Source organism: Amblyomma mixtum, chromosome 5 (genome assembly GCF_055824585.1).
Source record: "Amblyomma mixtum isolate Tamu chromosome 5, ASM5582458v1, whole genome shotgun sequence".
NCBI lineage: Eukaryota > Metazoa > Arthropoda > Arachnida > Ixodida > Ixodidae > Amblyomma > Amblyomma mixtum.
In genome coordinates, this window is record NC_143016.1 from 188768864 (window position 1) to 188794579 (window position 25716).

Here is a 25716-nt window from a genome sequence, read left to right on the forward strand (position 1 = left end):
ACCCGTAAGATGTCTTTTAAATTTCGGAAACGCGATTACCCCCGCTTTCATGGCTCGTACAATTTGGGCCTTTCTCGAGTCATTCGAAATCCGTTCTCCGGCGGAGAGCGCAGAGCGAAGTGCACTAAATCGCGTCACAGCGTGGTCCATGTACCACGTGACAATTTCTACCCCGGCCACGCTGCGGTGAACCGCGCTCCTCTCCACTTTGCTACTCCATCACAGCCGGCGTCACATGGCAGGCGCCTCACTCGATTTCGTGGACTTGCTCTGCGCTCTCCGCAGGCTAGCGATTTTCGAATGTCCCGAGAAAGGCCCAAATTGGAGGAGCAACGGAGAGAGAGAGAGGGGGGGGGGGTAATTGCGTTTTCGAAATTCTAAAAACCTATGTGTCTAATACTAACGGCGTGCTACAAACCCCTGATTTGGAATCAGGTTCCTATCTCTAAGAGTTAAAAAGTTAACGATCAGAATTTAATTAATCACTTTACTAGTTCACAAAAAAATTCGTTTTTAAGGAAAGGAAATGGCACAGTAACTGTGCCATTTCGGCCCCCTGGGGATCTTTAACGTGCACTGACATCGTACAACACAGGGGCGCCTTTTGCGTTTCACTCTCATCGAAACAAGGCCGCCGCGGTCGGGTTCGAACCCGGGAACTCCGGCTCAGTAGGAGAACGCCCTAACCTAGTTAACATGACTCGCCTGTTTTCTGACTTCTGGCAAAACTGATATTACTATGCTGCAAATAGCTTATCTTTTCCTGAAAAACCCTGTTTTTAAAAATTAGTAGCAGGCTACCCTGAAACACCTGTTATAGTGATTATTTTCCTAATCTATTCAATTTTGCAGTTTCCCGCCATTTGCCATGGAATAACACGGCGCCCTGGTTTTCAGCCAATAAAGAGGGGCGGGAAAATCAAGAGTGGAATGGAATCTCGGCTTGGGAATCGCTATCCCTGCTGGGGATTGTCGGGAGTGGCGGCAGAAGTCACGCGCTGTCCTCGGCCACCTGCAGCCTCCTGTGCACGGCGTTCAGAGCGACGCGCCCTCTTTGGGGTGGTGCCTCCGGTCGGAGCTTGGCGCGGAGGGCTATGCGGCCCCGCAGGCTGCTCAGGTTGTTGTGGCTGGAGCGCGCCGTGGCCGACAGGCTCCTCGTCGGCGGCGCGTCCGGAAGCAGAGCGCAGCAGCAGCACAGGCACTGGCGGAAGTACCGCTTGAACCTGGGCGGAAAAGGGCGCGCCAGGCCGGTATTAGAGAAGGGATGATGATGCGTCGCCTGGTCGGGCATTTTGAAATGTAGGGAAATGCGTCTGGGGGTGCGAAAAATGAGCTGCTGCCAAGTGAAAGATGTGTTCGCTAGACACAGTCAAAAAGCGAAGCCCAAATACTGATCAACGATCACCCCAGCTGTAGTACACGTGGGCGGAAGATTACAGTCGCTGCTACTTAGTGTTTTAGGTATGATAAGACACAACATATATTAGACACTTTTAGTTGGGCATACGCAGTGACTCTGCGGGCAAAATTCTTATGCGCGGAGCGCTACGTATCTCACACAGTCTTGCGGGCGAACGCACGGTACAAACCATAGCGTGCGAGCAGGTTACGGGATGCGTTCACGAGATGGCCCCGCCCTGTTCACCCGCTTCGCAATAAACACATGTCGCCGCTGAATTTTCCACTGGATAGCTCTCGTAAATGGTAGCGGTTCGCTTTTATTCCGCACACTCTCACCACACGTAGACGTAAAAGTGATAACTGGCCCCTGTTTTCCAGATAATCTCAGAGATTTTCAAGCTCTTAGGCCTAACTAAATGCAGCGTGTTTTCCTCCTAGCAAAGACACCTGACGAAGCGGTTCTCTAGCTTTTAGCCCGTTACGTTTTCTTCTATTTCTATTGTTTGTCCTCTTGGAACGAGAAAAGGCTCGCAATGCACCCACCGTCGTTACCAGTAATTACGGCTGAAAATTTCTTCAACCCAGCGTTCATGTACTTTGACGTGTTGTCCCTAGGTGGCGATACTATTTACGCGTGCCCCTGGGGGACGCTGCGGTGCGGTCAACTAAATGTGTCGTGCTTGCACTATTTACAGCATACGTCACACTAAAAGTGTATGACTGGCGGTTATTTTGTGTAACTATAAAGAAACGCCTGTTCCGAGACATTGAGGGGTGCACTATGCAGGTCGCGTGGGAAATCACAAAGCACACGCTGCAGTTTGCGGCTTCATGCTTAGACTACGAACAAATTAAGCTTTTCTCGCCTTTCCGTTGTTTAGAACACTTATGTGGGCACCTGTAAGTATCCATCACGCAGACCGCTCCAAACGGTCCGGCGTGGCGGCTGGTGTTCGTTCACCCAGCCGGTTGCCGGACTGGAGAAGCTGCCGCACCTAATTCTGCCGCCACATTCACAGGGACAGTGGTAAACAGCGACCTGACATTGAACGACACCGTGACGTCGTGTGCCGTTTCAACAATCTCATTAGAGCTGCGCATGAAAACAGAGCGTTTTCCAACAACCAGTAAAAAAAAAAAAACGGTGCAGGTGGCTCGGGAGCCGACAAGGAAGGGAGCCAGTAAAGTTTCCCTGTGGGGGCATAGGTACGTCCGCTTTGTGAGTCTTATTCGAAATGCCTCATAAAGCACGCCACGTACCATTGTGAGATGAGCGTAAAGCAGAAAGATTTTGCTCTGCGGAGGAAGTAAGCAGAAAATGATTGCCAAAAGCTTAAAGCTAGTGCATGCATGTAAACGGCACCCCAGGGAAATAAAACTTTCCGGACGTCGTCGTTTGGGCCATTCCCTGAGCCTGCTTGGGTTATGTTCGTGTATACGCGTGAGATGTAATTCCGGAAGGCTACTGAACTAACACATATAAACGGCATGAAAATAAGTGTTCCTTCCAACGCGTTTGCACAACACGTGGAACCCATGAAGCAACGCTTATAAAATAGTCTGAAGACTTTTTATAGACTTCTTATAAACTTTATTGCCTTCCTGTAGATATTTAGTTTCGTCTACTTATAGTATACAGACAAAACTCTACTAAAAGTATGGTCACAAATCTATAGACTGTTGAAATTTTTTTTGTATTGCCTTGTATCTGTATTCTATTGTCTTGTATAAGATTTGTATTGTCTAAAGGCAGGGCATGTAAAGCGAAGACAGGATAACTGCTGGTCCTTAAGGGTAACGAAGTGGATTCCAAGTGAAGGCAAACAGATAGCAGGGGGCGGCAGAAAGTTAGGTGGGCGGATGAGATTAAGAAGTTTGTGGGGATACGGTGGCCGCAACTGGCGAAGGACAGGGTTAGCTGGAGAGACATGGGAGAGGCCTTTGCCCTGCAGTGGGCGTAGTCAGACTGACGATGATGATGATGATGTCTAAAGACTAGGCTACATTATCGGCCTACAGGAGGTGTATAAAATTTATTGACCAAAACAAACTTTTGCAAGGAAAAAACGGCAGGGAGGAGGCATTTCTTATATTTCCCGATATTTGTTCAGACATTATTCATTTAGATGGCATTTCGGATCATGACGTAATAACAGGACGCATAACTGGTTCTTTTAACGAAAAGAAAACGACTGTTAAACAAATCAGATGTTACAACAGAGCTAACTATGAAAAAATAAATTCCAAACTTGAAATTTTTTCCGCCCAGTTCATTAATCAATATTCATTGCGCACTGTTCAGCAAAACTGGGATTTATTCAAGAGTACTTTTAATAAACTTATTGATGATTTCGTTCCTATAATGACCATTAGATGTAGCAGCAGTGCACCATGGTTTACCCAGAAGTTGCGACGTGCGAATAACAAGAAAAAGCGATTTTACCGGCAGGCAGTGAAAAATGGTGTTCTAAGCGCGTGGGAAAAGTACAAGAAATGCGACAAGGACTACTAGTCACTACTTAAATACACTCGACGTCACTTTTTCAATCATGACCTGTCATCTCTGCTAACCAACAACCCTCGTAAATTCTGGCGCATCATAAATCCTGGCTTTCAACCCGACATTTTGCTTTCCGACAGCGACGGCGTCATAATTAAAGAGTATGAATGTGCTAAGGTTTTCAACGACGCCTTCTCATTAGTATTCACCAAAGAAGACATTAGCTCATTCCCTGACTTAGATATAATCCAAGATATTTGCATGCCTGAAATAGTTATTAATGAAACTGGCATTTTTAAGATAAGGTAAGAATTTATTGAGTACAAATCGGTTACATAAATTCAGTATACAGGCGAGGGTCCCAAAGTCAAGCGACTGTCACGGGAGCCCCGGTAGATTAATACTAACTTGATTAAAAAACAAGCAGCATCACAGACAGGTACAATTAGCAGTAAGAACAATGGTATTTTAAATAAGTAACATTTATATAATGAGAATGAAATAGATTAGCAGGGCAAAAACAAACAGACAAGCAAAACCAGAATAACAACCCACTATAAATAATATTGAACAAAAATACAGCGTTCTGAAAAGACATATAAAGAAACAATTGAGAATACAAGGACACAGTTGTCAAGAAACAAAAAACAAAGTAGAAATTTCTAGCTAATAATTAAGTACAAGAATTTTCTAAAGGGAATAGAAGCAGTTCACTCCACATTTTGCTGCAAAAGAAAACTTTTTAAATACGATTTAAACATAGACAAAGATATAGGCGATTTTAAACTCGGGGGTAAATTATTCCACAGGGAAATGCATGAGAAATGAGAATGACGTTTTCCATAATTAGTAAAAACTTGGGGAAGCAAAAAATTTTTTTGAGCCGCAAATCTCGTAGGGTTACAATTTTTCAAAAAGCATTTGTCGATAAATTCAAAAGAAAGTGCATTGTTCATTAATCTAAAAAACATGATGGCTAGGTTGTAATCAAATAAATTTCTAACGGATAAGATATTATATTGACGAAGCAAAGGGATAGCAGTAACAAGGTATGAACTGCGGGTAATAATACGAATAGCCTGATTTTGAATGTGCTGGATAGAGTGTAAATGACAGTTGTAAGTGTTCCCCCATACTACAATGCCGTAATTAATGTGAGCGTGAATAAAAGCAAAGTAAAGTGATAAGAGTGCTGATGATGGGAAAAAATGACGAGCCTTAATTAATGCACGAATTCCAAATGCAGTTTTTTTCTTCACATGGTCCAAATGATGATGAAATTTCAGTTGAGAATCGAGTTGAATACCAAGGAAAGTCACGTTGTCGCAAGGGGAAATAGAAGTATGACCAAGCGATAATGAAGGCAAGTGTGCTGTGATTTTTTGTTTTGTTCTAAAAAGCATAAACTTAGTTTTAACAGGGTTTATAATTAGGTGATTATCATGGCACCAGGACATAATGCTAACCAAAGAGGCATTTAATTTGGCAGATAGCGAGATTATACATTTATCACAAGAAGAAATTGTAGTGTCATCCGCGTATAATACACAATGAGTGTTAGTAAGAGCGTCAGGCAGATAATTAATGTAGATTAAAAAGAGCAAAGGGCCAAGAATCGATCCTTGAGGGACACCTATGTTAGTAACCTTAAAATCAGAAAATGCGTTAGCCACGAACACCACGTTATGTCTATCTAATAAATAAGTTTTTAAAAAGGCTAGGGCGGGACCAGTTATGCCATAAGCTTCAAGTTTGGTGAATAAAATATTGTGATTAATCGTATCGAAAGCTTTAGTGAAATCTAAAAGATACTGAGCCAACAAGTTTACCACTGTCCAGTGATTCTTTAATATAGTCAGTTAGGCAAAGCAATGCAAGATTGGTAGAACTTCCCGACCGAAAACCGAATTGACAATTTTTTAGTAAGTTAAACTTACTTAAGTAATTATTTATTCTTAGGGTAAACAACTTTTCAATAACTTTACTAAGCGATGAGAGTATGGAGATGGGTCGATAATTATTTACAAGCTCTTTGTCACCTTTTTTAAACACTGGAATGATTTTAGCTTTTTTGAGAATATCAGGAAAAATTCCAGTCTTGAAGACCAGGTTGATTATATAGCTGATTACATTAGATAGAAGAGGGGCTGCTAATTTCAAATGGCGCACACAAATGCCGTCCAAGCCAGGGCTCGTATTTTTTAGTTCAGAAATAGTGCGGTGTACTTCCTCAGGGGTAACTGGAAAGAGATAGAATGAATGCGGTGTACGGGGCATGCTTATCTCTGAAGTTGGGTGTGGGTGATTGTAGGAAAAGTGATTGCAGAAAGCATTCGCAATATCTTTAGGTTGGTTGTATGATATGCCATTGAAAGTAATTTTAGATATTGGGGCATTCAGAAAACGCCTGTTTAAAAATTCGTTGAATAGTTTCCACTGTTTCTTGGAATCATTTTTGTTTAAGTTGAACGCTCGCTCATAATAACGTTTTTCTTTGCAAGGCTCAATAGAGAGTTCAAAATGTTGCGGTATTTTCTATAGCGGGCTGCAAGCGTAAGGTTAAAAGGCTGTTTTTTACTTTTTTTATACAGATTATCTTTTTTTGCGAATGCTTTCCAGAAGTGCACTAGTCATCCAAGGGTTAAATGTGAATTTGTATTTCTTTTTACATTTGACAGTAGAAGTGCTAGAGGAAACGGCCTGAAGGAAAGACGTGCAAAAGTACTCAAGTGCCAGCAAAGGGTCGCGAAGATTGTAAACAACTGACCAATCGGTAGCAGATAGCGATTCAATAAAAGTTGTGTCATTAAATACCGACGTAAAGTACGAACGGTTGGGGCAGGATGTTGTGGAGTTAATGGATACGAAAATAGGAAAATGGTCAGTAATTTCGACGTTTACTACTCCCGAAATGAGGGGAAGCGATAAATTTGAAAGTGCATGGTCGATGAGCGAATGAGTGCCATGAGAGGCAATTCTTGTAGGGGACTCAATTAGGCATTCAAAACCGTAACCAGAAAAACAATCCGTATAAGCTTTATATGTTGAGGAGCTGGTGTCGAGAAGATTGATATTTATGTCTCCCATAATTAATACTTGTTTATTTTCGCTGGATAGCTTACGAAGGATTGCATCAAGTGAATCAATAAAATCGGACTCAGAAGATGAAGGAGATCGATAAATGCAGCCTATGACTAGTTTATTGTTATGATTACCAGGAAATGATGAATCAGTTTCAATCCAGACAGCTTCGCAATAAGCAGTATTAATTAGTAAGTCAAGCTTACGAGTATATGTGACACGAGGTGAAATGAAAATGGCAGAGCCACCATGACTGTTATTAGGGCGATGACAATATTCAGCTTGATAAGAATGAAAACCGTATAAATTGGAGTCATCAACTGCAAGCCAAGTTTCAGATATGCAGATGAAAGAAAACGAGTGATGCAGCGAAGCAATAAAGTTACAATAAAGTTTTGCGGAGGCTCCGCGCATTGAAATGAATCAGCGAAAGTTGATTTTTATCTAGTACACTTTTCAGCTCAGGAGGAGAGAGCATTGTGACGGGGAAAAATGGGTAGATAGAAGAAGGGCGTCAAGAAAAAGAGAAGAAAGAAAAGAAAGAAAGCTTTATTAAACAATCTTAAAATAACTAGTAGTTCGGATCACCTCGGCTTTAACAATAAGTTGCTGAAGAACACATCCCAAAGCATTAGCGCTGTGTTGTCCTGTTTGTTTTCGCAATCATTATCACACGGATTAATTCCTAATGACTGGCGGATAGCCAAAGTAATACCTATATTTAAATCAGGTGAGCGTTCCTCTCCATTAAACTAGCGACCCATCTCGTTAACCAGCACTGTTTGCAAACTACTTGAACATATCATTCATTCAGGGGGCCACGCCACCGCAGTTGCGATGTTGTTCTCACCGTTTGCATTTGTACAGGTGCTGGTGACTGGGCTTGGTCTGCTAACGCCTACTGCTTCGACTCGGCTCTTCAAGATAAAGGACGGATGGTGTGCTGACGCATCAACTAGGACCGCCGCCCTTGGAATGGAACAGTGTGTCCTATCCTCGAGCCGGCCGCTACTTGCACCACCACTTCTGGACATGGGAGCACCCTTCGTTTGGCAACATGGAACATTGTCAGCTGATCCGCAGTGTGAAAAGGACGCCAACATCTTCGACACGTCGGGCCACGCCACCGCAGTTGCGATGTTGTTCTCACCGTTTGCATTTGTACAGGTTAGTTACCACGATTCCTACGCCTTTCGTGATAATAATGTCTGTCTTGTTGCGGTGTCGTGGCCACCCGATTGTTGCAAGCGTTTCCGTACTGCGGCTTTGTACCTGTGGCGTCGTTTGCTATTAGGTGGTGATATTGAGTCGAACCCTGGTCCGATGACAAAGGCGCAAGAGGAGAAGCTTGACTTAGTGAGCGATGCAATTAAGCGTCTCGAGACAAATAACGCGAGCCGTCTAGAATCTGTAAAAAAGCTCTAGAAATGCATAGCATCCTTAAGAAAGACTTAGACGCGCTAACTATACGCGTCGATGAGCTTGAATCCAAATATGTGCCTATGCCTCCAACGCAACTTCCAGAAACCTGTGACAGCAACGTTCGCAAACTCCAAGAGAAAATTGATGACCTCGAAAACCGTTCACGAAGATCGAATGCACTGTTTTTTGGCATTGCAGACACCGACCATTCAGAAACGTGGGACAGTACCGAGGCTATAGTTCGAGAATTTTGTAAAAAGAAACTGGGGGTTTCAGTACAGTCTATTGCCAGGGCCCACCGCCTGGGTCGGTTCTCAGCCGAGAAAAATCGGCCAATAATAGCTAAATTCTACAATGAAAAAGAAATCGAGGCTCTGCTCAGCAATGGCAGCAAGCTGAAGGAAACAGATATCAGGATAGCACGGGACTACTCAGTTGCTGTGCGCGATAAGCGCCGAAAGCTTTGGCAGTTCTCGAAGTCAATAAAAAAGGAGGGTGATCGTCCCCGCCTTGCTTTCACCAAGCTCATTCTAAATGATGACGCTTGTGTCTGGGACACGGATGCCAACTGCGCAGTCCGTTTACAAACATCTGGAAATGATGCGCCACAGGCAGGGGACGGCGCCCACGGAAGTGCTGACGAATGACCCAATCATTCTCCTGCCTCAGCTCAAGTAATCAACCCTTCTTTGCCGTCAGTTCATAAGCCTTGTCATGATACCGCATTAACTTTCCTCTATACAAATACCAGAAGTATCCTCTCTAAAGCTGTTCCCATTTCCTCGCTCATCGATTCATGCTCTGCATCCTTAGTCGCGTTCACGGAAACATGGCTTACGGACAATGTTCCCGACGACAGCATTTTTGTTACCGAGGCGACGTTTAACATATTTCGCTGCGACAGGTCAAATCGGAGAGGCGGTGGTGTCCTGTTGGCAATAAAAAAGGAATTATCATGTGTACCCATCATAATTTCTACGTTTCTTGAATGTGTATGGGTGTTGTTAAACGGTAGCAGTACTGACATACTTATTGGTGTTTTTTATCGCCCCCCTGATATGGGCAGTGCTTTTGTTGAAGAGTTCTATCGCTTTTTGAGTGAAGTGTGTAACCGATTTCCAAATTGTGTATTATTAATATTTGGGGATTTTAATTATCCACGCATCAAATGGGCAACGCTATCTGTCACGGAGAGTGAAAGAGAATCGAATGCATTTCTTCAGTCATGTTTAGATTTTTCATTATCCCAACTTATCATGCAACCCACACGGCGCACTGCCACATGCTCCAGTATTCTTGACCTAATCCTTACTAATATCCCTGACATCTGCGCCAACATTAGTCACCTAGATGGGCTCTCCGATCATGACGTCATTACCGGGAACATTGTTTGTCGGCATAACAGTAGGAAGATCATTGAAAAAAAAATTAAATGCTATAGCAGAGCTAACTTTGATGGAATGAATGCACAATTATCTCTTTTTACAGACCAGTTTCTTAATGACTTCTTGTCCCGTGCAGTTGAAGAAAACTGGGTCGCGTTCAAAAATGTGTTTACTGACGTCGTTAGCAAGTATATACCGTCCATAACAATTAGGAGTAGGAGCTCTACGCCATGGTTTAACAAGCAACTTCAGCGTCTAAACAACAAAAAAAAGCGATTGTACAGGCAAGCCCAGAAATCCGGTCTTTCATCATACATACATACATACATATATACATACATACAAGTTTTATTCTCCACAAAGAAGTGGAAGGAGGCGGAGGGATAAGCCGTACATTTGCGGCTTGAAAAATCCTCCGCCCCCTTACAGTGTATACAGCAGCAGAGTGGGGCAATAAACAGTCGAACAATAAACAGTCGAACATAAACAATTGAACATAAGGATAGATCTGTGCGTTCATTCACACAAAAAAAGAAAAGTATGAGTAGCAAAATATTTGTACATATTTGGAAGAGACATATTGGATACATCAGCGGCTTCTTTTTCTGCAGCATTCAATAATCGCGGAAGATTATACCGGAGTGTTTGTTGTCCATAGGCAGTGCGACATTTTGGAATTTTCCATCGTTCTGGAGTTCTGGTGCTGTAGGTGGGATAATTGGGCCTTAATTCTGCCATTTCAGTAAAAACTGTACTCTTTCGTTGGACGCTTAAACGGTACTGCCTGCATAATTTGTATTCGTATATATTTCTTACTTTTAATAAATTAAGCGAAGCAAAGATATGTGAAGAAGGTGCTGTGTATTCAACGTTTTCAATTATTCGTACTATTTTTTTCTGTAGCCTTTCAAGCTTCAACAGATTAGTTTTCGTTGTTGTTCCCCAAACTAAATGAGAGTAGTTTAGGTGGGAGACAAAGAGAGCGTTATAGACCATTAGTTTAACTTTTTTTGGAAGAGTATAGCGGTTGCGATTTAAAATTCCAGTTATGCAGCTCATTTTGCTGATTATACTATTTACATGATTATTCCATTGTAAAGTTGAATTAAAATATACCCCTAACACCTTGACAGTATCTACCACATCAATGGCTGCGGATCTAAACATTACGGTTCCTTGTAACGAAATTTGTTTACTTTTTGGTCGAAAAATTACCACCTTTGTTTTGTTTGCGTTAAGTTTTAAATTATTTCTGGAAGTCCACGAGTCTAATTTGCGCAGAACATTATTTGCTTTAGTAATTCCTTCAGCTTCAGAACGTGATGGCACCAAAGCACTCGTATCGTCGGCATATATAACGAACTTGGTATCTGAGCAGATGTGTACAATATCATTAATGTACAAATTGAATAGGACAGGGCCTAAAATGCTACCCTGTGGGACTCCTGAAATTATTTTTTTGCTGTGAGAAATGAGACCATTTATGTCGACATATTGAAATCTATTTGATAGGTAACTTTTGAGCAGAGCCAAAACATGTCCCCGTATACCATAATGATGCAATTTTTCAAAAAGGATAGTGTGACTAATATAATCGAAGGCTTGGCTAAAATCAACAAAAATACCCACAACAATACATTTCTCTTCAAACTGTTTTAGAATATATTCCTTATGGTCCAACAGCGCCAGCTCTGTAGACCTGTCCCTTCTAAAACCATATTGCGAAGTAGTTATAATATTATGCGTGCTGCAGAAGCGCGATATTCTATCTAGGATGATTTTCTCTAGACCTTTCGAGAAGGCAGGAAGAATTGACACCGGTCTGTAGTTAGATACATCATTTTTATCACCTTTCTTATATAAGGCTATCACACGGGCGACTTGCATTTTTGTTGGAAAAACAGCGGTAGAAATGCAGAGATTAAAAATGTGCGCTAGAATGGGGCTAATTATACGTATCACATACTTCACGGGTCTTATTTGTATACCATCGGCATCAACACTATGAGAATTATTTAAACTCAAAGAGAGAGAACACACTTCATTTGCATCTGTTGGTTCAAAAAATATTGTGCTAGAGTTTTTCTGCCCTGAAGTTTTGTATGATGCTGTCGGGTTTTTAGTAAAATCTCTGTTAACAAAGTAGTCATTAAATATATTTACCATTTCTTCTCCTTTCAATATCTGTCCTTCGTAAAAAATTTCTTCAGCTATCTGTTTTTTCTCGCTCCGACCCATCAGTGCATTTAAGCTATTCCACATTAAGTCAGTCCGCTTTACGTTGGAACCGAACATGTTCTGATAGTATAGTTCTCTTGCTTTTCTTAGCTGCTTAGTCAAGTCATTACGAAATTTTTTGAACGTAGCGAGATCAGATGCTGTACGAGTTCGCATAAATGTTTTAAACAGGCGTTCTTTCTTTTCAATCTTCTTCAATAGGTACTTTGTCACCCACGGTTTTCGACATCTCTTATTACCCGTGTGGCGTTTGAATACGAAGTGACGTTGGTATACCGAAAGAAACAAACTCAAAAAGGCGTCATAAGCTACGTTCGCATTTGTTTCCTGAAGGATGTTGTCCCAGCAAACTGTTTCCAACTCATGATAAAAAGCTTCTAAGAGGGTAGGTGTAACAGGCTGAAAAAGATTAGACACTTTATGGTGGAAGTTTCCCCGAGTACTAAATTTTATGCTACAAAACACAGGCAGGTGATCACTAATAGGGTAAGTGAGAACACCGGAACTGACCAGGTTAGCATCATAATTTGTTATTACTAAATCTAGAATTATTTGCGTGGACGACGTTAGACGTGTGGGAGAAACAATATGGTTTATACAACCATTAGATAGCAATACATTTTCAAAATCTGTTTTCTTCGTACAATTGCTACTCATATCAACATTAAAATCACCGGCAATTGGCGTACAGTTCACCGTGGCTTATATACAAACAGTGCGACAAAGAATACCAAGAGTTACTTAAATCCAGTCGTCATCACTTTTTTAACCACGACCTATCATCTATGCTGACCAACAATCCTCGCAAATTTTGGCAAGTAATAAATCCATGCAATCATCCAGATGTAACACTTACCGATACCACAGGCGCCACTGTTCCCGAGTCAAAGTGTGAACAAATATTAAACAATGCATTCTCGTCTGTGTTCACCCGCGAGGACGTCACTTCATGCCTAAACATAGGTACACTTTCCGATATCATCATGCCACAGATAAATATTAGCGAGTCCGGTATCATATCACTACTTAATAATCGTAAGGTATCATCTGCATCTGACCACGTTGGGTTCAACAACAAGTTGCTTAAAAGTACATCGCAAAGCATTTCGGGAATCTTGTGCGCTCTTTTTTCACAGTCATTGTCATCCGGCCAAATTCCAAATGATTGGCGTACAGCCAAGGTTATACCAATTTTTAAATCTGGCGATCGCTCATCACCGCTTAACTACCGGCCTATTTCGTTAACTAGCACCGTTTGCAAACTACTGGAACATATCATACATTCTCAAATCATAAAATACTTAGAAGAACATAACATAATCTTCAAATACCAGCACGGCTTTCACAAGGGAAATTCATGCGATGGGCAACTTGCAGGGTTTACTAACGACTTGCTTTCATGTATTGACGCTGGCAACCAAGTCGACGCGATATTCTTAGATTTTTCTAAAGCTTTTGACCACGTTCCTCACCACAGGCTACTGCTGAAACTAAAACATTTTAACATTGACGCACAAGTCATTGCATGGATAAAAGATTTCTGGTCATTTCGAACTCAATTCACAAATATTAATCATCACAACTCCCCTTTTATTCCTGTCACGTCCGGCGTTCCACAAGGGAGCGTGCTTGGCCCTTTGCTTTTTCTAATCTGTATTAATGACTTGCCTAACTGCATGTCGTCCAGAGTAAGACTGTTCGCCGATGATTGCGTAATTTACCGTACCATTTCTACTGACACTGACCATAAAGCATTGCAGTCAGACCTCAACGCAATAAACAGATGGTGTTCAGACTGGCAAATGACCCTAAATCATACGAAAACTAAGTGCATGTCATTTAAACACTCCTCTTCCCGTATTACAACTTCATACTTTATAGGTAACAACGTTGTCGAACTTACTACCACGTACAAATACTTAGGAGTCAACTTGCAATCGGATCTAACATGGCATCATCACATCCACGTTACTCTTGCATCTGCTAACCGTACTTTCGGAATCATGAAACACAGACTAAAGCAAGCGCCTTCACATCTAAAGAAACTCGCGTACATCACGTTAATCAGGCCTAAAATTGAATATGCATGTGCCATCTGAAACCCGAGCCAAGACTACATTATACGTAACATTGAATCCCTGCAAAGCCGTGCTGCTCGCTTCATTTTTTCAGATTATTCTCCGTACTCCAGTGTTTCATCTTTAAAAATTCGTGCCGAACTGCATCCGCTATCACTACGACGGAAACACGCCCGCTTATCTCTTTCACATACTTTATCATCATGATCGTTTGCGCGACGACTTCTTTCAGTCACCCCCTGTCATTTTTCCTCGCCGTGATCATCCCTGCAAAGTCAAACGCCCAGCATGCCACTCGGCCCATTACGCACAATCATTCATCCCCAAAACCATAGCTGACTGGAATAACCTACCATCAGATATTGCCACTGAAGTTAACACCGATCAATTTCATCAAATGCTGTGGACTCATATCAGAATTTGACGTCTCTGTGCGTTTTTGTGGTTAGCTGTTTGTTTTTTTCAGGACTAATTTAATACCTGTGCATCTTGTTGGATATTGTATTGTAGTTTTTTTCTTTTTGTGTTATCCTTGAACCCCCGGTGTTTCAATTTTCACACTTTTATCTTATCTTTATTCGAACTTTAATCCACTTCTAATATTGGTGTTTGCGTATTTTGTGGTTTTCTTGCTATGTTTGCTGAAATTGTTTATTCTTACTATTTTGTTTCTCGCATATTCTTATTAGTGTGTTTCGTGTGCCCCCCACCCCCTATGTAATACCCTCTTGCAGAGGGCCTTTAGGGTATTTGAATAAATAAATAAATAGCCAAGTCATCAGCTATCTCGAAGATCATAACATTATTTTCGATTATCAGCACGGTTTTCGCAAGGGATTTTCTTGTGATACCCAATTAGCTGGCTTTATTAATGACTTACAACTATCACTTGACGCGGGCTTTCAGGTCGACGCAGTGTTCCTGGATTACTCAAAAGCTTTCGATCGGGTTCCTCATCAAAGACTTCTACTGAAACTAGCACAGCTTAATATACACCCTAACGTGCTCGCTTGGATTAAGGACTTTCTATCATCTAGAACTCAGTTTACCTCCGTTAATAATTCTAACTCTTCCTCTGCTAATGTGACATCTGGGGTACCACAAGGAAGCGTGCTAGGGCCTTTGCTTTTTCTAATCTATATTAATGATTTACCTGCCTGTGTAACATCTAGACTTCGCCTTTTCGCTGATGAATGCGTAATTTACCGTAACATTACTACAGACAGTGACCGCCAATCCCTACAATCTGACCTGAACGCAGTAAGCTCTTGGTGCTCATCATGGTTAATGACATTAAACGTTTCTAAAACTAAACTAATATCTTTCACTCGCCGTACAGCTCGTATTCCAACCACTTATATTCTAAATGACAATACTGTGGAACTAACATCAACATACAAGTACCTTGGGGTGCACCTTCAGCTTGACCTAACATGACATCACCATATCGACCTCAACCTAGCATCTGCTAACCGCTCACTTAGTTTTCTTAAACGTAACCTCAGATATGTCCCTATACACATTAAAAAGCTTGCTTATATAACTCTAATACGCCCTAAAATCGAATATGCTGCGGCCATTTGGGACCCTATTCAAGCCTACGTTATCACTAACATTGAATCCTTGCAAAACCGTGCTGTTCGTTTCATATTTTCAGACTACTCACCCTTCACAAGCGTTTCAGCATTGCGAGCCGAGTGCGTGGCTTTGGGACGTTAAACCCCATAAACTAAACTAAACTAACTTTCAGCATTAAAAAAACGTGCCGAACTGGAAGATTTGTCATATCGCCGTAAACTTGCTCGCTTAACCCTTTTCCATAAGCTTTATCACCACCCATCCCTTCGCCGTGATTTGTTTCAGTCACCTGATGCTCTCTTTCCACGCCGTGATCATTCTTTCAAAGTTAAACGCGTAAACTGTCATTCATCGTCTCATGCCAATTCATTTATTCCCCGTACTATCACTGAATGGAATAGTTTGCCATCAGTCATTGTCACAGAAACTGGCAATAAAAAATTCCATGAGCTTCTTCGCTGTGACGGAAATGTGTAAATGTTTGCTGTTTTTGTTAGTGTTCAATTTTTCTTTGTGTGATGCCTTATGTTTTAATTAACGCTTTTTTGTTACACTTACTTGTTAAAATGTATCGCGATTACTTATGATTGTACCCCCCCTATGTAATACCCTCTTCTGGAGGGCCTTTAGGGGTAACTTGATTAAATAAATAAAATAAATATTGCCATAGAAAAGAACTAGCTGTCACTTCAATGCATCATGTTCCTGCTGGTGTGAACAACGCTAATTAAGTAGCAGCGACAGTAATCTCTTACTTTACATACGCGAGATCCCTGGGCCGACTGCTGAAAGGCATTTGAGTTTCGCTTTTTGGATTGTGGAGGTCAGGGTTTAATGTCCCGAAGCGAGAAATAGGCTATGAGAGACGCCCGAGTGTAGGACTACGAATTGATTTACACTTAGACAAGAAAAAGAAACAGCTCAAAGAGACGAATAATGAAGAAAGAACAGACAGCGCAAGCGCTGGGGTTCGAATGTGCGCTAACATCGCACAACACACGGGCGCTTTCATTGCGTTTCGCCTCCACCAAAATGCGGCCGCCGCGGCTGGGAATGAGCCTGGATCCTGGTCTGTGTAGCCAAGCGCCCTAACCACTGAACCACCGCGGCGGTTCGGGCTTTGTTTTGTGAACAAGGATTTAGCGTCATAGCCGACACGCCTTTTACATTTTAACCCAAATGTTCTATCGGCGCATCGGTTCTTGCAGAGATGAATACATTAATGAAAGAACAAAGAACCAACGAGGGAGAAAAGGAATGACATATGACGTGTGCTGGCTAAGCTGTCATGTTTGTTTACAAGCACGAAGTTATGTGCTGCACCGTTAAGATATAAACCTATTTGATATTTGCGCACTTTATAATGAAATAATATGCAAAAAATAGCCCGAACAAACGGGGACGAAAGGAAGAACGCACAGGAACAAGCGCTGCCCCCCGCGTCCCCGTTTGTTCGCGCTGTTTTTTGCATAATGTATCACCAACTCGCCCGCTTAGCTATCCTGTTTAATGAAAGGTTTAAAGTGGGAAAATAAAGGCGAAACTTGCTGAGAGGCGCCGAAGTGCTTGAAAATCGTCACTAAATGCGGATGTTTCCCGTGAATGTCACAGAGACGGCTGTAGCCAAGACGAGACATTTTGCAGATGGCATGTGTTAAAAAGCTCTCGGATATGGCCCAGGCTCTGTGCCGAGACACGACATCGGGGTCCCAAAAGTGAATTTAGCAGCTGTACGCCGGGCAGAGAGGGGAAGGCAAATGTCAATGGTGGTTACTGGGAAGTACTGTTCTTCTGCTGACGCAAGCACGCATTTAGAGATATTCCAATCCGGTGACGCCAAGTCGGCTAAGTTTCAGTTCAATTGCAAATGCGTTTATATTACCCACCTCTGCGAGTGATCTAAGGCGCTAGTCATCTGAGCGGAAGTTCAATAGGCTTTAACCGGATCGACGCCGGGTGTATACGTTAAGGCTCTACCTGCTCTGTCGAAGTAACCACTTTCATGCGAGTAGCGGGAATAATGTGGGCATCCAAAGTTTTTTTGAGGTAGCCTTTATACGGAACCCGACCACGCGTTCGGCGACGTGGAGTGAATACCTGTGGTTCATGAAGTAGTAGACGATGGGGTTGTACATGGCGTGCGACATGGCGAGCCAGTACATGGCCAGGTACACGTGCTGGACGTCGTCGGAGTGCACCACGCTCGGGTGGTGGAACACGTAGAGGAAGTAGGCGTGGTAGGGCAGCCAGCAGACGGTGAACAGGAGCACCACGGTGAACAGCATGCGCACCACCTGCGTATACACGGGTCACGTGACACTGGGGAACCCCTATACTGCGTCAGCACTGCTCATCGAAACTGCACAGCACGCTTGCGCTGTGCTCGCTCTACACTTCTAAAGTTTTACGTGAAACGCGTGCTTCAAAACGACAGCAACACCAACGAGTCAAATACACAGAGCTTCAGGGTGATAGCTATGCGTATAAGTTCATCTCCTATATAGCGTTTGCTTTTCGTTCTGGAATAAAACAGTTGGAAGTTTGCGCCTGCGTTTGTCGTCTGTGTTCCTCGTCCTTCTGTCCTGTACGTCCCGTTCGCGCAGTACTCATCTTTTCTTCAGGGCACTTCGCTCACAAACTACATAGAAATAACACGCTGAGGTTTATTTCAGTTCATTCTACGCAGCGTAAGGCCATAATTAAGGATAAAAAAACACACTCCTCGCAGTAGATATTGATTAAGGAAACTCAGGATTAAGGTTTCCGTACGTTTAAATTTGTGAATGCTTCATGCGAAGGGGCACTATTTTGATTATTTTCTATTCTGAATATCTTCTGCTATCGCTGCCTGCTGTGCAAAGGAGGCTGCAGGGCCTCAGGCAAGTCGTTTGTTGCTCAAGTGACCTTTGCCCGCAGTCTCTCCCATCACTGATGGAAATAAAAAGTTACCATTTATATAAAAAAATCATTCCCCGTTGGGCTACCAACAGAGGGCTAGCAATGCGGCGCGCTGTTATGAAAGCTGTGAATGAGTACGGCACACTTTGAAGCAGGGAACAGAGTAGGCAGCTTTATTGCACTGACTACACCAAAAGACGGAAAACACTATAGAACAGAGGAGAGCAGTTAAACGGGAAACTCCTAAGCAGAGACTTCTGAAGAAATCGTAAGGATTCAGGAGCATTTTGGCCGCAAAATTGTTTTCTCCACTGAACAAGCTTAGAAGCACGCGGAAGAAAGTTCAGAATATAGTCGCGTAGCGATGACATCATCCAGGCAAAGTCGGGCACTAATGCGCTGGAAAACGCTTGTTTATCGCTTGCAGGCTTTTGAATTCAGAAGAAACTGAGCCCACCAGCTGCGAAAACTAGTAGCTACACGTGCACTCGGCAGGTTTCATGATGACCATCGTTAAAGATAACTCTAAATGAAAGTGGAGCCAGCATCGAACATGCAACAGCGGGTTGCGTGGTGTCGCCATCCTGGTCGAATTAGGGACGAGACAAACGACGAGTAGCGTCGCAGTGCGCCGTCGGCAATAAACAAAGGAAGCGGCTTAAACAACATGCATAACAAAAATATCGGCAATATATACATTAGAGCGGTGACGTCAGAAATCTGTTAGCTTACCCCTGTTTCCCAGCACATAGATACAAGGGCAACTGGTGATACAATTCAAGCAACGTTACTCTTTAGTTGAGCAAAGAACCGCGTCGATTTTTGTAAATTTGGTACCTGACAACAGCCTTTATTCACACCGTCATTCAGGTTGTGTAGAAACGGGCAGGATGTAACGAGCTTCTATATGAAGTCTTCATAGAGAAAAAAAAGAATAGCGGTTCCTTGCCGTGTCGCGCAAAGTAATAGCGGCTGCAGCCCCTACTGCAGACAGATTATGGGCTACTAGAGCGCCAGAGCACATCCTGCAGCACCATTCGAAATTTATTAGCGGACAAAACACATAACAAGCCTATCAAAACTTAGGCGCATGGCTAAACGGAGAGGGCCGATGCTACAAAACTCGTTCCCAAACACCCAATCTAAAAGTGTGCGATTGTTCGTGTTTGGTTACGTGTCAGTGTAATGTGGAGTCCACACCTTCATGCTTCAGCCTTTCAGGCGCGCATGGTTCCCACGGTACACACTGACATTAATATCCCCGGTCACGAAAAGCAAAGCATATTCGGCCACCAGCTTGCGGAGTCTGTAGGAGGAATTCCTTGAGCTGAATTTTAGATGGACTGGGTGACGCGTACACTCACACAAATATTTACCAACGCACGTGCCGCCATACTGAAGTGCTTCCCAATGGAAATGAGGTTATATGCAAACTAAACAGTTGTATGGCGACTGTCGCAACGCGGTGCTGTTTCCGTGGCTGGAGGTATAGCGCACTTATATCCCACAGTTTCACCTGGACTGCCCACGTCTGAGATATATGCAGTAGCTGAGCTGCTCGCATCTTACGCGCATTGATGCAGCCCTGTACTATCTTGCTAATTGGCTGATTGCTTAGCTAGTTGGTACATTATTAATAAACTGCAGTAGAGAAGAAACAACAACGAAAGAACACACAGGAAAGGACGACACTTCCCTGACAACTGAATTTCATTTGAAAAGCCCGCATATGTATGCCCTAGATTCTCCGATTCCCGCACTTCAATTAATTTTCTCCTTCGATAGGGCTGCAGGTGGCGTGCTGACACAGAATCCCGGATGGCCCAGGTTTTTCAGATCTCAGCTTGTCTGTGCTCTTTTTCAGCCCCTACGCATTATGAAGGTCGGCTGGGGCTTGTTAGTTTTTTGCACTTGTTCTTGCATTCCCTGCCGCGCATCGCAAGGTTGGTGCCTGCCTTCCCTGCCATTGCGGTTGCGTGCTCTCTCGTCCTATCGTTTACACACTTTCCTCTCTGTCCTATGTAATGCTGCTTGCCGTTGTGCCTCAGTTAGGCTGGCGCGCTCCTCTCTCGACCACTGCCGCTCTCTTTAGGATGGATGGAAAAACTTTATTTCGCAAGAGGATTCGAGGCCCGCAGGCTCCTTTCCCAACGACCGTTTCAGAAGCATCGCGGTTGCATCCTGGCTACGGTTCACTACTATTGCACAGACATGCGCGGGCGACAAGAAACATAGTAGCGATCCCCCTCGTACCGGCAGAGGTCAAGGCTGACCAAGGACAAGAGCACACTACGTGCACTCTTTTCCACTCCACATTGTGTTCGTCTCTTTCGTCGCTGCTGCTGCTTTTTCTTCTTATCTGCACGCCTCATCTCCCTAATGTCCTCGGGTGTCCAGAGAAAGCATTCTACCCAACCTTTTCTCCGAGCTATCTCGCTTATCCGTTTAGCTTTTCCCTCTTCAGCCCCCTCCCACCCGCCTTCTGGCGTCTTCACCATTCTTCTTTCTCTTACCAAGCCTCTCCCATTCGTTAGCCCCGGATGTAGTCACATGAACACACGCATATCCGCTTGAAATAATGTCGCCAGTAATGCCTATCGCCATATTTAGGGCATTGTGGAAGGGTACGTGAACATGGTAGAATATAGTATGTCTACAGCCACTTTGTGGAAAACCGGTTTTCCCCTTCGCCTCAACGCGGCCGACCATGATCTTCATCATGCGTCGGAACAGTGCCGAGGGGGGGAGTCTGTCGGGTTGGTGTGAACGTGGCCAGAGGTTTGGCGGCACGCTTTCGTCGCCCCCTGCGGCAGGCGAATGGGAATATCCCGCACCCTGGCGCTGCACTTCTGGTTCCGGGCAGCGAAGCGAGCGCAGCAAACCCGCGCTCTCTTCACCTCCCCCAGCAAATGCCCAGCAATGGCTTTTTCTCCAAGGATGCGTCGCGCACGAGAACACGCGGCCGCCATTCTCGGTGCGTTCTGACTATAGTGTACTTCTGACCATCGCCGCTGAAGTCGACCCAGCCGATAAGTTGGAAGCCCTTCTTACGTAGCTTTCTACTTCCGAGGATAAGCCGTTGATGTTTTGAAGCTAGCTGGTCCGCTCTGTGTATTATTTACAAGTGCAATGTAATAGCATCTGAGTGTTAACGCATTGTCATCCCTCCCTTTGTTCCCTCGAGCACGAACCGTGCGCTATTCGCGAGCGAAGACGCTGCAGTGGAAGTGCGAGGCCCCCCATATCGCCACAACTTTGCATTGACTATAGTTCTCTAAAAATGAGCGAGAGGATAGCGATAAGAAACAATGCCACGCAGGATAACATAGCATCTCGGCTCTTACTGAGCGTCTTCGTACGAAAGCCATTCAGAGGCATGGAATGGGACGAGCCAGGCCGAAGAGTCTAAGAGGTACAGACACGAAATTTCGAACGCGAACGAGCGTTATGATTGGTTTCATGGCCGTAAGGCGATGCCTTCTAGCAAGTTTCAGTAGCAGACGTTGAAGGGAACATGATTTAATATGATTTTGAATGTTCTCTGGGGAGCCGTTCGGCATTTACAGCTGCGTCCAATGACGTCGATGCGGACTTGCCCCAAATACTTTGACGTCACCAAAGTGGTTGTTCACAGGAACTAGAAAACCGATGGTCGTTAGGACAACAGACTGGACTCCAAGAGAAGGCAAGCGTAGCAGGGGGCGCCGAAAGTTAGGTGGGCGGATGGCATTAAGAAGTTTGCGGGGATACGGTGGCCGCAGATGGCGAAGGACAGGGTTAATTGGAGAGATGTGGGAAAGGCCTTTGCCCTGCAGTGGGCGTAGTCAGGCTGATGATGATGACGGTGTTGAAAGTACATATTAATAGTCTTATATAGAAGCAAAGTTAAGGATAGGTAGTGACGCATTGCAAATAGTATCCCAGTGCAGTTATCCAGACCAAGTTTATAGTGATTGCAGATCTGGATTATGAGAAACGAAATTGCTAGGGCAGATGATTATACCGGAGCGCATCTGATAGATGCACTTACGTTATGAACAGAAACTTGCTTATATCTTTTTAAAGGAGAGCATATAGCGGCTCTATTCTGCCGGTGCTCACCTGTCGGCGTGAATTTGGAGGCTAACGAAAATTCCTGAAATGAAATTGACAACAATCAGGCGAACTGTGGACGGGAAATGGAGAGGAAGAGACTTGCGTATGTGAGAGAAGGAAGAAGCGTTAATGATGATCCTTGCGGAACATAGCCAACAATTCTCGACAAAAGTATTTTTCAACTGGAAAGAGTTTACGAACGCAGTTTTTCCTGATATTGCGAGATTTCACTTTAACAATCAATATATCCGATTCCATATTGGTTTTCTATGGCAGTCTGGACTGCTCGATGCAAGCTTTGCAATTACCTTAAAAGAAAGGTCTTGCTACGCGTCGGAAGAACGGGCCATTAATTTCGACATTTACAAACAGCACCTTGAAGTATTCCAATATGCAAAAATTTCGTCCAGGGATGCTGGACTTATAAAAGATAAAAAAGGGATGAGGGGGGGGGGGGGGAGCAAGGAATACGGAAATGAGATAACCGGTGGCATCCTAGTGAGACAGATTAGACTCCATGAGAAAACAAGCATTACATTTTGCTTGCAGAAAGGCAGATGAGTTAAAGAGACTTAATGGATTAGGGTGATGTGACTGGAGGAGGCTAATTGGAAATTCCTTGCACTGAACGTAACCGGGGCTGATGGGGATGTTTTCATATCTCATCACATTGATGGCAGCGGTGCCTTTCAACTTAATGGGTTTGATTTCCCCTTAGGCTACACTTTCTGCTTTTTGTCTGTGCACATGCATTTGTGGAATTCTCTCCTTTTTGCATCCAGTATGGTGTTTCGTTGGTGCTAGTGCTAAGCTTGTTTGGCACGCTGGACATGAGCAGGCTCTTCAGTTAACTTAAGCGGTATTGCAGAAACAAATTTCAAATTAACCTGTCTAAACAACCCTACTTACGGTCTCACCAGAAGGCTGTATTACTCAAGGTACGCAGGTGGATACTTTATGCGGGTATTACAGCTGATGCCTGCCTGTGTAAAAATTAAAGTCAACAGTTGCCAAGAAGTGGACCCCTTGAAGCGCTGTTAGCGGCACCTCGTGATATATAGAGTAATAAGAATTTGTTTCTGTTTTCTGCGCGCCTACGCAGTAACATACAGGGTCTGTTCTGAAAGTATCAGGACTCGTTTTTTTCTATAAAATTTATTCAAGAGAATAGTACAAACGATTAGAATTTTTCAAAGTAGCACCCTTCCGCACCTACACGCTGCTGACAATGAGTTTTCCAGTTTTCGTACGCCTCCAGGAACGCCTGGACCGGAATTCTGTTTAGCTCCCTCGTCACGGCCTGTTGAACCGCCTCTACCGATTACTAAAATTTCCACGCTTCATGAGCGCCAGTTGCTGGCATCTTTGAAATCTGAAATCCATAAAAATATAACAACATTACGAGCCGTTGCAAACTTGCAGATTAACATGTCATCTCGCTCCACCCGCCACCATGAACATTGGCACGTTTCGCGATCACGTACTAACTACGGTCTCCAAATGCTTCGAAACAGGCTGCCTAGTACACTTAACAAATATAAGCTAACGGAAGAGCAGCTGCGGGTTCTAACCAAGAAAAAATTACTCGACATTATTAACTAACCTGTACTGTAAGATTTGATTGTATTTTTTAACTAATGCACTCATTCACTGTTTTTGCACTTATCTTGTTCGTATGTTTTTTTCCATTTGTTCCTTGTTATTCTTCCCATCATATATATTTTATGTCCTTATAAACTGTCGTGCTTGCTGCCATGTTGTTCGGGGAGACGGGGCCAGTCAAGCTGCCCTTGACGCAGCTTTTATCCCGTCATCCTCGCCACACCTCGTACATGCCCTGTACTTGTTGTGGGAAATAAACTGAAACTGAAACTGATGTTTCCCCTTGAGCGTCGATTTTATTCTAGGGAATAGAAAAAAGTCTGGCGGGGCCAAGTCGGGGCTGTAGGGGGGCTGAGGCATCGTTACCGCCTTGTGCTGGGCAGAAAATCGGGGTCCTCATTCACATGATGAAGAAGATCCTGGCAGATCACTTTCCGGTTGGCCTTTTGCTCCTCTGACAACACTCCCGGCACCAACTTCGCGCACACTTTCCTCATGGCTAAGTTTTCTGTCACGATCTCAAAAAACTTGGGTTTGAGGAATGCTCAAGTCATCAGCAATCATTCTGATACTCATCCTACAATTACTGTTCAGTAAATGTTTCACTCGCTACACATTTTCGTTGGTCTTGCTGGTCTAAGGGCGTCCGGAGCGTTCGTCTTCTTCCACTCTTTCCTGACCTTCTCGGAACAGCTTCTGCCACTCAAAAAACACCTGATATACCCATGGCAGCGTCACCGTAGGCCTCTTTAATAATGTAGTGAGTCTCTTTGCCCGTTTTACCAAGATTTACACAAAATTTTATCGCGTATCGCTGATCCAGTAAACGCCCTATGATTCTGCGTGACGAGACGTTTCGACGGGGGTTCACAGTACAAGCGACCTGCTCTCTAAAACGGCCGTGAGCCGAATGCCGATTTTCCCCAGCATTCCCAATATCCCCCTTCAACGATCCTGCACGCGCGAACCGCCTCTTGTCCGCCCGTTCGCCCAGGAAAAAACCAGTCCTACTACTTTCAGAACAGACCCTGTATATGTTCAAGTGAAATTTCCTATTGAGCGTCGTGGCTTGTTGGGCCAGTTGGTGCATGGTAAGTAGAAAACCAGCGGAAAGGACGCGTTGAAAGGAGGAGAAGTACACAGGACAAGCATTGTCCTGTGTACTTCTTCTCCTTGTGAACGCGTCCTTTCCGCTGGTTTTGCACTTACTTCCTATCGATCCTTTTGAAACTCCCTGCATGTTTTACGTCTGAAGAAGAAAGTTATATTTAGACGGCTGGCACATGGAACAGGATTTCGGTGAAAGAGTTGAATTTAACGCGCACTTGTGCCTACGAAAAGACACGTAACGTCAAAAAAAAAAAATAAGCCTGTGTAGTGGGGGGACACAACAACATAAAAGCACTGCTTTTATGTTGATTTTTTTCATGGCACGAGA

The 25716-nt window shown here is 43.7% G+C and overlaps 1 protein-coding gene across 1 annotated transcript in view; it reads right to left on the bottom strand.

Annotated features, from left to right (window-relative positions):
• Positions 1-771: 771 nt before the first annotated feature.
• Positions 772-25716, bottom strand: part of LOC149345182 (tachykinin-like peptides receptor 86C) — a 264961-nt gene continuing 240016 nt past the window's right edge. Inside the window, exons 4-5 of the mRNA XM_089547383.1 lie at positions 17781-17977; positions 772-1223 (exon numbers count right to left, since the gene is read on the bottom strand). Coding sequence (XP_089403509.1) covers positions 992-1223; positions 17781-17977 — 429 coding nt within the window. The 3' untranslated portion in view covers positions 772-991. The remainder of the gene's footprint in view (positions 1224-17780; positions 17978-25716) is intronic.